Source organism: Anabas testudineus, chromosome 13 (assembly GCF_900324465.2).
Source record: "Anabas testudineus chromosome 13, fAnaTes1.2, whole genome shotgun sequence".
NCBI classification, from domain to species: Eukaryota; Metazoa; Chordata; class Actinopteri; order Anabantiformes; family Anabantidae; genus Anabas; species Anabas testudineus.
Window position 1 is genome coordinate 12,755,795 of NC_046622.1, and position 14,291 is coordinate 12,770,085.

Consider the following 14,291-nt stretch of genomic DNA (forward strand, 5'->3'; position numbering starts at 1 on the left):
TATCCGATAGTGGAAAAAAAACATGCAGCACTCAAACACACATTTACATTTAGTAATTTAGCGCTTTTATCCGAAGAGACTTACAAGTCTAAGAATTGTTATTCACTGTAAGCATCAGCAGTTTGTTACATATTAACAAGGCTTCAGCTTTACAATACTCCTAAATCCTTCTTCATGTTTTTTTTTTTCAAGCTAATACTGCAAAACGCCTTAAGAGTCAGCATTACAGATGCAAAAAATAGACCTCCATATCTATGAGAAAGATTTCCACTCTGGTAATAATGTGTGATATGTGTTTAACATATCTCCTCTCTGAAACCCATCCTGTAACAAGGCTGGAACACATTTAAATGAGCTTTAGGAGTCAGATCTTGGCACCAAACTTGCAACTCTTGGGGATCACTCATGCATGGCTGTGCATCTATTTTTGTGTTTCTCTCTCTCTCTCTCTCTCTCTCTCTCTTTCGTTGTCTACGTACATGTGTGTATGTGGTGAGTAGGCTGATGTGATTAGCCAGAGCCAGTGGAGTGAATAATATTGTGTCTGCCCCAAGTACGAAGAGATGGAATGTAGCTGCTGCTCTTTATTACACTGTAGATCATCTACTCCACTATCAGATATACAAAGAGTCAAGTGTGCGCACTGCACACACACAGACATCTGCTCACACAGACGCATTACCTCATACTCACCCACAGATGAACCTGCTTACACTCACAAAGCACTCTAATGCAGACTCAGGCTTTTTGATGTATGTGGAGTTTCCGTGCTATTATTTTGTGTGAGTAGACATGTTCATGTATAATAGTAGTATAAAAACTGCAGAAAACATGGCTTTGCTGTTTTACACGAGCAATTAATTTTACAGTAAAGCATTTAAAGCAGTAGTAACCATTTGTATTATGACGATGTCCTGAATTTCAGAATGCCAGTGAGTGTTTATCTCTGAATTTTGTGTTTTGGGTGACTTACACCTTTTAAAGAGCTTTTTCCACCAGACCAAGATTTTTCCACTTCAAATCTGGTAGGAAAAGCTCATAAATTGTCAGTTCTTCAATTTGTCTCTGACTGGTCTCAGATTTATGCTGCTTCACATGTTATCAGCCAGACCAGGTGCTGAAATGACACATTTGAACATAAGATCAACAAACCGTAGCCTCACCTCCCATTCTTCCTGTCTTTTTTTTCCCCCGTCTCAGATGTTTTTCTTTCCTTATCGCACTCACTCCTGCTCAAGAGACTGCGAGGCGTTTCTTCTTAAATATTCTTCATACAACCTAGCATGCTGAGAGGACTGTCAGGAAAAAAAGGATATGTACGCATCGTGATAGACACAGATGTGATGCTGACATACTTTCTGCTCAACTGCAGAAAGTGCTGCATTGTTAAAATGCACTCTCCTGTGGTGTGTGTGTGTGTGTGTGTTTGACAGACAGGGAGACAGTTTTCTTACCTCTTTTACTCAGTGACTGCATTAGACCTAACATTTTCACATTGTCTGTCTGTGTCACTGCATGTTGTTTGACATTTGTCTCTTAGTTTAATCAGAGGATCTTTGTAAAAGTCCAGAAGCTAAAAGCAGGTCATGTGAACATGTAATTTCATCCCACATGGGAATCTTAAGACATTTACAGCAGAATGGTGATGGTTTTAGAAACAGATGAATGCTAAATTTATCTTTCCACTTTACAGTGGAGGTTTGATGAGGCCATAAAGAAAAATTGTTATAGGTAGAATACATTATTGTCAACACAAATAAGATATTTGAATGAATGAAAGGCCTTGGTAGGTTCTGATTTTCTTGTGTGTGCATTTTTACAGGGAGGTATTGATAGAGTCTCACTGCAGAGTCTTAACCAAAATGGAGGAAGACTTCAGGCAGCAAATGGCCTCAAAGGTAATTCTCCTACTAACACTAACAATCCCATTACCACAGATTATACAAAAACCTTGGTAATAATACCAGAAAGAGTCAACAGGGAGGCCCTGAGACTGTTTGTAGGATTGCATCATAGTCTAAATTGTATTTTATGGACCAATATTGGCTACATGGATTGTTGTTGGGCCTGATCCATTCCAAGTCTGTGTTTGCCAAAAAATGTCCCATTGGGCTCCTTTAAAAATGAGGAATCGCACAGAACCGTGTGTTAGCAGCTTTAATTTAGTTCAGCATTACAAGAACACTGTGAAGCTGAATTGTATAAATAAAATATTTAACAGAGGACTAATAAAATAAACACTGGACACAGTGTCAGTCATTAAAAGAGCCATGTTGTGCTTTTTTGTGTTTATAGTTGTAACTTCACTTTAATGAAGATCGGTGTCCATATTTCGGAATGCCAAATTTCTAAAATGTGAGCTATAGATAAAATCACACAAAAACAAAATCTCGTGTCTCTGTTGTCTGCTCTCTTGTCTGTTTGGAGACTTTTCCTTGGCTCCCAGAGATAGTCGTACGTACGACTGTGATCAGTCTATGATCTCCATTTCCCTACTCTGGTGTTGTCATGGCACTTTACAGACAACTGTTTTCACAACCTGTTAATTATTGTTAACTTTTCTTCAAAAACATTGTATATGTCTATGTCTACTTCAACAGCATTGTTCATGTAGTCACATCATAATGTGATTTATCCATCAGCAGCTGCTCTGCTCTGTTTCAGTACAGCCCCAGATTTAAACCCAAAATTATGCATGAAATGGCCTCTTTAAACACTTGAAATGGAATTAAATGCCAAAAAAACACAACCCAGACATGCTTACTGTCCAACAATTTTCCAGCTGAGATGTCGGTTAAATAGTTTAAAGATGTAATGTTTTAAATATGTATAACTAATGCAAACAAATCAAAACAATATTCATAAGCTTTGTGACTGGATATATCAGTTTACGACTGGCAGACGTTTATTTGTGTTGAAGTAAGCAGACATGTAGGACAGCATCCAAGCCTTTGTCACAGTTCAGAGGGGTTTGGTGGAGAGGATCCTGACACACAATGTGGATAAAATTATGAGGCTCCAAGACCACCAGTCTGCTTTATACCATGAACACAGACACACACACACACACACACACACAAAACCAGCCTGTCTTGTAGTAAAAGTATAGTATTGTCTTTTGTCTGACTGTCTGGTGGCAAATCAATGACGTTTAACTGAGCTTCAAAACATCATCAAAACCTCGTTTGTAATTTATAACATACTATACTTACTACAAGAAACAGAACCATTTGAGTAAAACATATAAGAGCAGAGTAGAATATTTACCTTTAGAAGCTGTTACACTAATTCAGTTGTAATGCAGTTTAAATTGTATGTAAGACTGTCCATTCAGTACAGTCTTTGATTTTCATACACTTACCAGAGCAAGAAGAAGCCATTAAAATTAACCATCAGTGCATTAAAATGCACTGATTGTTAATTATTTCCCCCTTTGCTCCCTTTTTTGTGTTTATAGTTGTCACTTTAATGAAGAAGCATACTGTGTTAAATTAACAGACATTTGCAGATGTAGTATCTTTAGTCATCTTTTTTATAAACACACCACACTGTTGGTGGTTGAATAAACTATCTGGTCTGTATAAACTATCCCTGCAGAATATGAACCTCTTAAGCTGTAAGTGTAAGTCTTTCAACTTCAGCTCTGTTGGAGCACTCTGTTTCATGTAATATACACTTCACTGACCCAGTTCTTGTGCAAAAACACATTTAACCCCACAAATTGCACAATAGAAATGAATTCCATTCAGTCATAATTTTTGGTCACAGTGATCAAAGAGAAAGTATAAGCGGAACAGGTTTGAGAATTATGCTTTCCTTATTCTATTTTACTCTACTCTGTTCTCAGAAGTAATGGATATATAATGTAACATGCAATGCAAACCCACGTGGCACGTTAACACATACGAAAACACACTGATGATGTATTCACTAGGTCAGCTCTCACACACACGTCCATGCAGGTTATTGTTCCGTCTGGACTTCCTGACCCCACATGGGCTTATGCCCATAGAAAGGAAGTGGTCACTCTAGTTCACTTTTTAAATACAAACAACAGCTGTGTACATACACACTTGCACACACAAAAGGATATACACACATTAAACAACCACGCTCCTCACACGTACATTCACCCAGCAAAAAGGAAGTGGTGTTTTCTCATTTGATCCAACACACGCAATCTTAGTCACTCATACAGTCCCTCCAACCACTGCAGCATTACTAACACGCACACACAGCCTCAAATATACACATTTTCACACGCCAATTGGTCTTTTTTCTCTGACACCCCCATCCACCGTCTTTCTTTTTCATGCTTGCGTGCGAAAAAACGCACACATGCAGATAAACACACAAAAACAAACTCACAGCCACAGTGATCCCAGCCCATGGCACTCACACTTAGTTTGTCTGATCTCCAGTGCTGGTGGAAAAAAAAAAAACAAGGTGGCCTTGGCAAAGAATGACTAAAAATATATCACATGCAACTTCAGACCCACTCTTATAAGAGCCAAAGCTGGTGTTTTATGTCTCCGATAGTTCAATCTTTAATTGTCACGGTATTATGACAAGGCCGGTCTTACTGCTGTCATTGTCACTCTGACAAAGTTGTGCATAACCAAAAAGCCCCTCATAAATTATGAAAAGGACTATAGGCATTGTTTCTATTTGGAGCTAGCACCACCAATGACATGTAACTCAACATGGAACAATAGCACATTTATTAACAGTGTCTTTTAAAGGATAGAGATAAATGTGTTTACAGAAGCATAGTGAATTTGGGGGGCTTGATGCATTGTTGAGATGTTAGAGAGGGTTGGGGAGCAGTGTGAAAAAAAAAAATCTTCATTTTCACATTATTTGAATGGTTTAGACCTTAAAATTTGACACACCGCTGCTGTCTCATTAAGTCTCTCAGCTCTTCTTTTTTTACACAAAGCTTCGTGTGACCTTCCTCCTTCCTGTTTATGTCCTGAAAAAATCAACACTTCACAGCCCCCCTTTAGGACTCTGAATTAGAGACAGGCCTTAGGATGTGGGTTGGACAGTCTTTAGGATGCGATGAAAACTTTTAGTTTACATCATTCACTATTTATACACAAACATTCACGATGATGAAAACTACTAACTATTTTATATTGACATAAGTCTCAAAATCTAAATTTTTGTTGTAAAATCCAATTAGTGGTATGTGCCAGGTTCCTATACTTAAAGCTACAGTGATCTTTCTTTCTATCTTTTTTGAATATTTTAGTAGAAATACTTTTTCTCTACATTAAGATGTCTTATTGTAAAGAGGTGTGTTCATAGGCGTCTGACAGCAGTGCACAGAAAGTACCATCTAAACATTTTTGAGTGATGCCCACCCTTATAACCAGTCAGAGAAGATTCAGTTATTTCTTCATTAAAACTAATACATGGGCAGAGGGGAATCAATTTAGAGTCTTTGAGCCTTTGACTTAGTGTTTACATGTACAGTTTGTTTACTTTAATTCTGTAGTTGACCACTGCCCTGGAAGAGCAGAGAACCCAGAATGCATTGCACCTAAGGGAGCAGATGAAGGCGTGCCGCAGTGAGCTGGAGATGGAAATGATGATTGACAAGGAAAAGAACCAACTGCTGCTCTCACGGTACCAGCGAGACAACACCCAGCTTCAGCAGAAGGTTTATGAGGTTTCTTCCTTTTTTTTATTTTTACTGATGAAGGTGTTTTTAGGGGAGAAGTTTTCTTGACTGATTTTACAGTCTAATGACCGAGGTATGGTAGATTTTAAATAGGCAGTGGAGGCCCATGTTCTATCCACTTCACTAGATGTCAATTTAGTCTCTCTGCTTCTCTTTTCCACTTTGTTCCTGTATGTAATGCTTATCTGATCAGTCTGCGTGAGTTTGTCTGTTTACACTAACATGACAATTAATTTTCATGTGCAGTAATATTGAGAACTTACTTAACCTCTTCTGCTCCCACTATGTTTGTCACTGCAAATTCCCCTGCCACCCACTTACTGTACAAAATCGAGACAAGGTGACAAAAACATGATGTCCCCAACACAGAACACATTATAGTCTGGTAACAGCATTTTGAGTTCTCTGTAATCTTCTCAACAAATTTTGATAAATCAATATAAAAATTTGAAAAGCAAGATTTATAGATAATGAATAAAGTTTTTGAATGAACAGAACCAAAATGTATATATATATATATATATATATATATATATATATATGTGTGTGTGTGTGTGTGTGTGTGTGTGTGTGTGTGTCATTTTCTTATCCAGATGGAGGAGAAAAAGCAGGAGGTGCAGGAGCTGAAAGAGGTGCTGCAGCAGGAGAAGAGGAGCAGAGAGGAAGAAAAAAGGACACAACATGAGGAGAGGAAGAGGAGAGAGGAAGAGCTACGCCAGGAGCTGCAGTGTTCCCAACAACAGGAGGCTCTACAGCTGAGCCAAACTAAAACTGAACTGCAACTGATGACTGAGAGGAATACTGAACTACAAGAAGAGGTTTGTGTTTGTGTGTGGTGTGTCTCTCCACCATTTTGCAAAACTAAAAAAGTTGCCCCTTTTAAACTGTTGTGTGTCTGTTTCAGTGCTATTTAAACAGAGTTGGATTAAAGTCTATGTGATTTTTTTTTTTAGCCAGGTGCCTTTCTGTGTGGGGTTTACATGCTCTCTCCATGACTGCATGGGTTTCCTCCGGGTACTCCGGCTTCCCCCACAGACATGCATGTGTTAGGTTAGATGGCAACTCTAAATTGTCCATAGGTGTGAAGATGAGTGTGAATGGTTGTCTGTCTCTATATGTCAGCTGTGTGGCTGACAACCTGTCCAAGGTGTACCCCAGGGTGTTGCTCATAGACGGCTAGATTGGGCTCCAGCACCCCTGCGACCTTTACTAGGAAAAGAAGTTAAGATGGATGGATGGGTGTGTCTTTGTGTGAGGGTGGTCACAAAAAAAATGAAGTGAATGAAAAGAGTTGTAGATGGAGGGAGAGGGGGAGCGATGAAGACGGACAGAGTTCATATAGGGTTTGGCAGTGAGCTGTGCAGTGATGGATTTCTGTGCCAGTATCATCCAAATGGAGCTGAGGTCAATTGTGAAACAGAAAATGAAAAGAGGAAGGCAGCATATAGGGAAAGCAAGATGGGGCATGCCTATGAAGAGCCTAAAGAAAGGAAGCGTGTGCGTGTTTGTGTGTGTGTGTGTGTGTTGTTGTGTGTGTGTGTGTGTTTGTTTGTGTGTGTGTGTGTGTGTGTGTGAGACACAGTTAAAAGGAACAAGAACATAGACGACCAGGAAGGGGGGCATCCTAAAATATAGGATGACGGAGCAAGAGAGACATTTTTCATGAATCTGTATGTGTGTGTATTGGCGTGTTTCTACATGGCGCTTGTCTTGAGGGGAGCAGTCATGACACATCTTAACCGTCTGACCACAAACGCACACACAACGTGAAACACAAAGACTCACAACCAAACCCTTTAGCCCTTTAGTTCAACTTTTCCCTGGTCTTCCAGTCTCATTTCTCCTTTTCTTTCTAATTCATAAATACAGAATATGTCATCAACGCGTCACAACAAGATCGAATTATTAATACTATTTGGGGAGTACGTGCATATTATTGCCTTTAAACTTTTGTTTGTCTTTCCTATCAATATCTCTCTGTTTGTAGCTGAAAAACTCCTTTGATGTCATCTGGAGGAGTTCTGGTGGAGCAGGCTGACCACGACTTCAACCTTCACAGTATAGGCAAACAGATGACATCATCTCAACTGAAAAACTCCTACAGTGAGTTTTTCAAACTCCTACAGAGAGTTTTTCAGCTAGAACCAGAAAGATATTCTAATATAGAGGGAAGACAGAAGTTCCACACCTTTCAAATAATCCCCAAACTAAAACCATTTAAAGTTGAGACTTGTCCTTTAACAGTTTTTACATGAATCCTTGTAAACGTTAACACAAGTAATACGATGTGCCCAGAGAGTTCTTTCTATTATTTCTGTTGTCTGCCTATTTTTGGAGCTGTTAGGAGAGTTGTTTCCATTTTAAAGCTGAAAGCTGACATCTTAAAATAAGAATTTGGATAATTGTTTTAATACACAAGTTGATCGATATGAGTTATGAACCAAGATGGACATCCACAGCTAGTCTATGAAGGCCATTCAGTCAAGTCAAGCTATCCCCTTCTCATCACTTATTTTCCTCCCCACCTCCTCCCTCTCTCATCTAGCTTGGCTTTGCGCCACTGCGGGCTGACAGCTCTCAGACAGACCTGCCTTTTTGTCAACTGACTGTCTCTTTAACAGCTTCACTCTCAGAGTGCCTGTCCAGAGAGGTTCAGCCAGTTCAAGGTGCCCTGATGCCAATTTCACAGCTGACATGCTCTTTTATGTCATTCACAGACCTTCAGCACAGCGGCTCCTTCCCTTCACCACCCTTTTCTTTCTCATCTAATTTAGAGGAGCTGTTTTTTTTCCTAGGTTGGGTTTGTTAGTTTTAGAGCAGATCAGTCAGTATAATCCTTTTAGATGAACTTGGTGCTTTCTTTCTTTCATTTTTTTCTTTCTTTGTAGAATTTTGACTCTGCTCTGTTCTTCAATTCAGTGTCACTTCTTATCTTACTCAAGCACAGGCTTCTAACATCCTCTTGTTTATGGACGTTTTACTGATCTGTGTGTTTGTCAGCGAATGTGTATATGTGTGTTTGTTTGTTAGAGATAATCAGGTTTTGATCATGACCTTGTGATGTCTCTCTGTTGCTAAGATACTGTTGTGATGTTATGGCATTTTTATCATCAAGTGCTGAGGCATATGGTTAACCTTACACATACACTGCTTAGAATTCATGAAAATAATACTTAACATATACCACAAATACATAGTATATGTATGCATACTGTATATACGTGGGTGTGTGTGTATGTGTGTCAGTGGAATTTGTTTTATCCTGTTAGAAAGCAGGGGCTCTGTGGGTTTGCGTGTGACTTCCATGTAATAGCCCTGTAATCCTGCCCCTAATAGTGGCATGCACAGCATCACACACACATGCTGGAGCTAACAGATGCCAGCATATAAAGTCTTTCCTACACACACAAAAAAGGAAACAGTCAAACACGTGTGTGGAGATTGTCGCACACACTCTCACCATAATTGCGTGCAATGGCATAAATCGTGACAAACTGCACATGGAGCATAGATATAGTGGCGTAGAGGCACCTATTAAAACATAAACATATGTTGACAATTACAGGCACATACTGTATAAAGAACACCACACAGAAGCACGAGTGTAAAAAGAGACTATACGCATATTTTCTATACATCCTGGGGATTTTCCAGTGAGGACCAGATGCGCAGAAAAGTAAAGCATGGTTAGAGCTTCATGTTTGCACACTGACAGACAGACACACGGGAGATACATCACTCAATCATACTCACTCACAAGTCCCGAGTGTTCTCCAAAGCATGTGCAAACAGTGTTTGCACCTGGCAGCAGGGAGATATTTGGCATATTTCACCTACAAAAACATGCAACTGCCATTAAAGTAACATATGTTTTGGTTCCTCCCTTAACCTATAATCATTGTGCATGCCATGTTAAGCTGCATGTTCACACACTGTCACACGTTAGACCAAGAACCAAATTACTGATGGGTTCATGAATATTGGATGTGAAGTGCAGTATAGCTAGTGAGAGTATTAAAACCCCTTAAGCCCTAGGTAAGTTCTTCTTTTAAATTCCACCTGAAAACACCTATCCAAATGTAATCAGTAAAGGCTCTTTTAATAATAAGAATAAACCTCTCTAGAAAGATGGGAACACACTGGATGACCTTTTCAAATACCACTGTATAACTGGCATTGTTGAGTCACTTCACTTTATGATTCTTCTCTCACTTCTGTAGCATTGTAACTAGTTTTAGCATTTTACTGTAAACCTACAATTGTGACAACTCAGTCTTCAGCAAAAGTCACATAATAAATATTATATAAATATTAAGTGGCTTTTTTTGTGATACAAGTGAAGTGATCTACTTTATTTTAAAAATATTGTAGTTAAAATATTATACAACAGTCATGGAAACTCTTTTTGTGCCAAACTTGAAGTATCTGTTACATTCTTGTATTTCATTTTTTTGTTACCAGACAGTTTTAAAATGCATACACCAGGTGTCTGTTATCAGACAGCAGATGGTTATAATGATGTAAACCATTCAAACAGCACATGTTTGTAATTAAATGAGTCAGTAAGCAGTACTGATGTACTGATAGGAAATGTGAAAGCTATGAAGGGCCTTGCAGGAGCAGATTTTTATTTTCAAATTCTGGCTCCGGACATAAAGTGAGCACAGGCTGTCACATAACAAGAACTGTAGTTTGTTTTCATCAGACTCGATTTAGTGAAAGAGGCTTTATTTCTCAGTAGACCTGTAGATGTAAACAATATAATGTATCACAGGTTGACATCCCATCACCAGCTGTCCACACATGGTCTTTTTCAAGCTGTTTTGTGATTCTGGGGGAGATAATTATCCAAGTACCTTATGTTCGAGTATTTCTCAATTTGCGTCAGCACAGTTTATCTGTATCTGTAATTTGAATCCACAGCTTCTTGGGTACGCTTGTTCTTTAATTGGATTGTTGTATTTTTTCCTTTTTTTAAAGCATGACACTATGATGTGCGTGTTTGCAGCTATTAATACTAATTAATTATAATAATAATAATCACTGTGACTGTGCTAGGGTAGCTTGCCTGTGGTGGTCTTATTGACCGAGTCTCTTTGACAGTTTCAGTGTCATTAAGTTGCTCAGAATGGTCACCTCTTCTGTATCCAGCACCAATTAGTCTGAAGTGTAGATGTTTCTGTCTTTGCTTTGTTGTTCCTTTAATCCCCTTTTACTGTTTCTCTGTTATCACCCTCAGCCAGTTTCTCCTTCAGTTCAAAGGCTTAAAGGTGCCCAGTGGAGTTGTTGACCACTAGCAAAGCAGTAATAATTTTACAAGTGGGCTCTTGTCCTGCTTCTGCACTTGAACACAGGGAGGGTGGTGAACACACAGTGTCAGTGTAGGCAGTGTAACATAGCAGACTGAACTGCCACCTCTTTAACCTAGGCTAACAAAATCTCTTCCCAAGATGCTGATCATTATCTTTAATGCAAAGATGAACTAGATGGTTATGTTACAAAGCAGAGGAATGTTGTTTCATGACTCAACACAGTGCTTAGTAGTCCTTATACTGTAGTTCTCCTCTCTTCCCCCAGGTGGCATTACTCCAGGAGACAGTAAGAAGGGAGTGTGAGGAGAGGGAGGAACTGACTGCTGCTCTGTCTAAAGCTCAGGGGGAGCTCCTTAGGCTGCAATCCCCTGTGTCTCATCAGGACTCCACCAGGTCTCCTCCAGGCTCCCTGGAGAGACACACACCTTCAAAAAACAAGCAACTCCATCTTAATAGTAAATCCCGGGTAGCTCTTGCTCGCTCTTCGACCTTCCCAAACACACTCAGACCCTTCCTGGCCTGCATAGAAAAAGACAGGGACCTGAACACAGATGGAGTGAGATGTTTGGAGTTGGGTGGGGTGTTAGGTGCAGAAAAAAAGCAAGAGGGGACCCTGCCCAGACTGAAACTGAGCAGCACAATGAATGAAGTCAAGGTTAGTTTGGTGAAAACTCCCAAACTAGGAAAATAAAAAAAAAAAATTACATACAAAGCATAGATTTATAGTGTTTTATTTTCATTCTGATCTATCTAAAAATAAGACACACATGCATCTACACACTTGATAAACAAGACACAATCGCGGATTCTTGTTTGTACACCAGTGAACTCCCGGGACGCACACTCTCCGACAGACATGCACTTGTTTTCTCACAACCTGACTCACTCATTGAGACTGGCACGCACAGGATTTCACAGACAAACACCCACACATGCACATATTATACTCACACACACACGTACACACACACACAGACAAAGACACAGCTTGTCACAAGGGCAGGGCTGACAGTGTGTGTCCCTTGCCTCCCATGGACATGGGCAAAAAGCAGGCAATGCAAAGGCAAAGTAAGGCAAGCATCCACACACACACACACACACACACAACAATTACCCCGCCCACTCCCCTCAGGCATTGTGTGTTATTGACATCATTCAGTCCGTGCAAGGTCTTTCCACCCCTTCTCCCTCTTTTCCTCTACATTTGGGATGAATTGGCATGATGGGAGAAATGCGTGAAGTGAGTGTGTGTGGCATGGAACTAATTTCCCCACTTACTGGCACACATGGAAAGCTTTTGCTTTGAATTCCCCTTGTTCCTCTCTTCCAATCCGCCTGAAAGACAATGCATGTGCATATCATTCACGCTGAAAAGGTGGGATGATGATGATTTTATCTTGCCAGCATTTCCTGTCTTTGCCAAAACACACACACATATGGTTTATTTGCTAAAACCCTTGATACGTGTGGAGAGGATAATCGGGAATACAGAACAATGAAGATTCAGTGTCGCTGAAACTTTATTCTCTACCTCCTCTTCTAATGTCAGATGGACGAATAATAAACTGTGGTTATTTTATTCTCTATTTGCCTCTTTATTAAAAAAAAGTACACATTGCCTTGACTTACTCTGGCAGCATAGCATGCATTTCTGCGTTCCAGCTGACTTCCTGTTGCCTTCTTGCGTTTCAGTGTGGCCTTGTGTGCGTTTACTGATTGCATGACACTTTGCCGTGTGTATGTGTGCGAGTGTCTCCAGTGGGTCATTATTTCTGTCCTAAGACTGCCCTTGCTCACTTTCTGTAATCACGTAATGTTCCCTGACGACATTGATTGTATGGACATCGTCACAGTGCATTGTGTGCGTGTTCAGATGCGTGACATTACATGCTTGTGAGAATGTGGACTGCTCGTACATGAACTTCTGTACCCACGGTTCTTTTTTCATTAGTTTGAGAATTATGAAGTGAATATCAATCATGTCTAGTATATATAAGCACAGTAAGTAAAGCACTAATTGGCAGAACGTGGCATGTCAGAGTCACTGACTCTTTTTTTCTGCCTTTAAAGTCAAGGATAAATTACCAAGCAGCTATTAAATTGTACATTAACGTCGTGACTGATAGTTTTGTGCAATTTAATGACTAATAATGTGATGAGACCAGAGAATTACATTCCTTTAATGATAACATTGTCTGTGACATTATTACTTGGTACTAGGTAAAAATGTTCTCATACTTGGGATTTCCATATTTCTCAATGATTCTTTCTTGTAACCCAGCCCACTTCCTTGGGATGGGCTGGTTCCCTGCTTTAGTTGCAAAACTTTCAAAACTGTTTTGAAAAATCAGTTACATTTGAAACTTCACACGTCATTAGTCACATCCTCATTCACGTAATGCAAGCTCAGACACATTGTACTTCAGTAGAGTAGATCAAGCATAGGAGTCTCTATTATTTACTTGTGCCGTGAATGACCTTTCATCTTGTGTGTATGTAATTTCTTATGGGGTCTCTCTCACAAAATTCTGAATAAGAAAGCCTAACTAACTAACTTAACTTTGCTCCTCCGGCAAGCTGCAAGTGGTTGCTGCTCATGTACCAAATGGAAAGAAACATAAGATATACCACAACTAGAGTTTGACTTGATTTTATAGTTGTAGGTCAAGGTGAGCTGGTTTCAGGGCGCTGATATTGGACATACTAGCTCACATGAACTCCCTGTCTGGGACACTTGATGGAATAAAACCTTTGTTTAATGTTATTATTTACACCAAGTCAAAATGTCTGCCATGAAAAGGGCATGGTCCAGATGTGCTGACTGCTGACCTTTTGACCTTGCTCACATTCTCCCTACAGATGCACATGTGAACTTTGACCTTTCCTATTATGTCTGTTCAACTTCCTCCCGCTTTCACCTGTGTGTCCGCTGTGTATTTAAAGGGAGTAGAATATCTTTCTCTGCAGCAACGTGTTCTCATACAGTAGGCTTTGGAAAAGCCAGTGCCATTTCAATTGTAGCTGTTTGCTTAGCATTCTGTTCTGTGTTTTTCCACTCACAGAGAGAGAGAGAGAGCAATGCACACACTGTCGTTTGAACACGCGAATCACAATCAACATCGTATTTTTCCATTACACTCTATGTCTGGCACACACACACAAACATATAGATGCATCAATATGTGCCTGTGTCCGTGTTCTTTTAATGTCTTTGGCTTTCTTTGTTTTGAATATCAAAACAAAAATCAAGTTCAATTCAGCCTCTCCTCATCAGCTGTGTTTGAAGTCCCCTC

General features: G+C 39.7%; 1 protein-coding gene across 1 annotated transcript in view; it reads left to right on the plus strand.

Moving 5' to 3' along the window:
• lekr1 (leucine, glutamate and lysine rich 1) overlaps positions 1-13,869 on the plus strand; it is a 65,530-nt gene extending 51,661 nt beyond the window's left edge. Inside the window, exons 9-13 of the mRNA XM_026373908.1 lie at positions 1,823-1,898; positions 5,501-5,674; positions 6,280-6,504; positions 11,264-11,653; positions 13,858-13,869. Coding sequence (XP_026229693.1) covers positions 1,823-1,898; positions 5,501-5,674; positions 6,280-6,504; positions 11,264-11,653; positions 13,858-13,869 — 877 coding nt within the window. The remainder of the gene's footprint in view (positions 1-1,822; positions 1,899-5,500; positions 5,675-6,279; positions 6,505-11,263; positions 11,654-13,857) is intronic.
• The last annotated feature ends 422 nt before the right edge of the window (positions 13,870-14,291 follow it).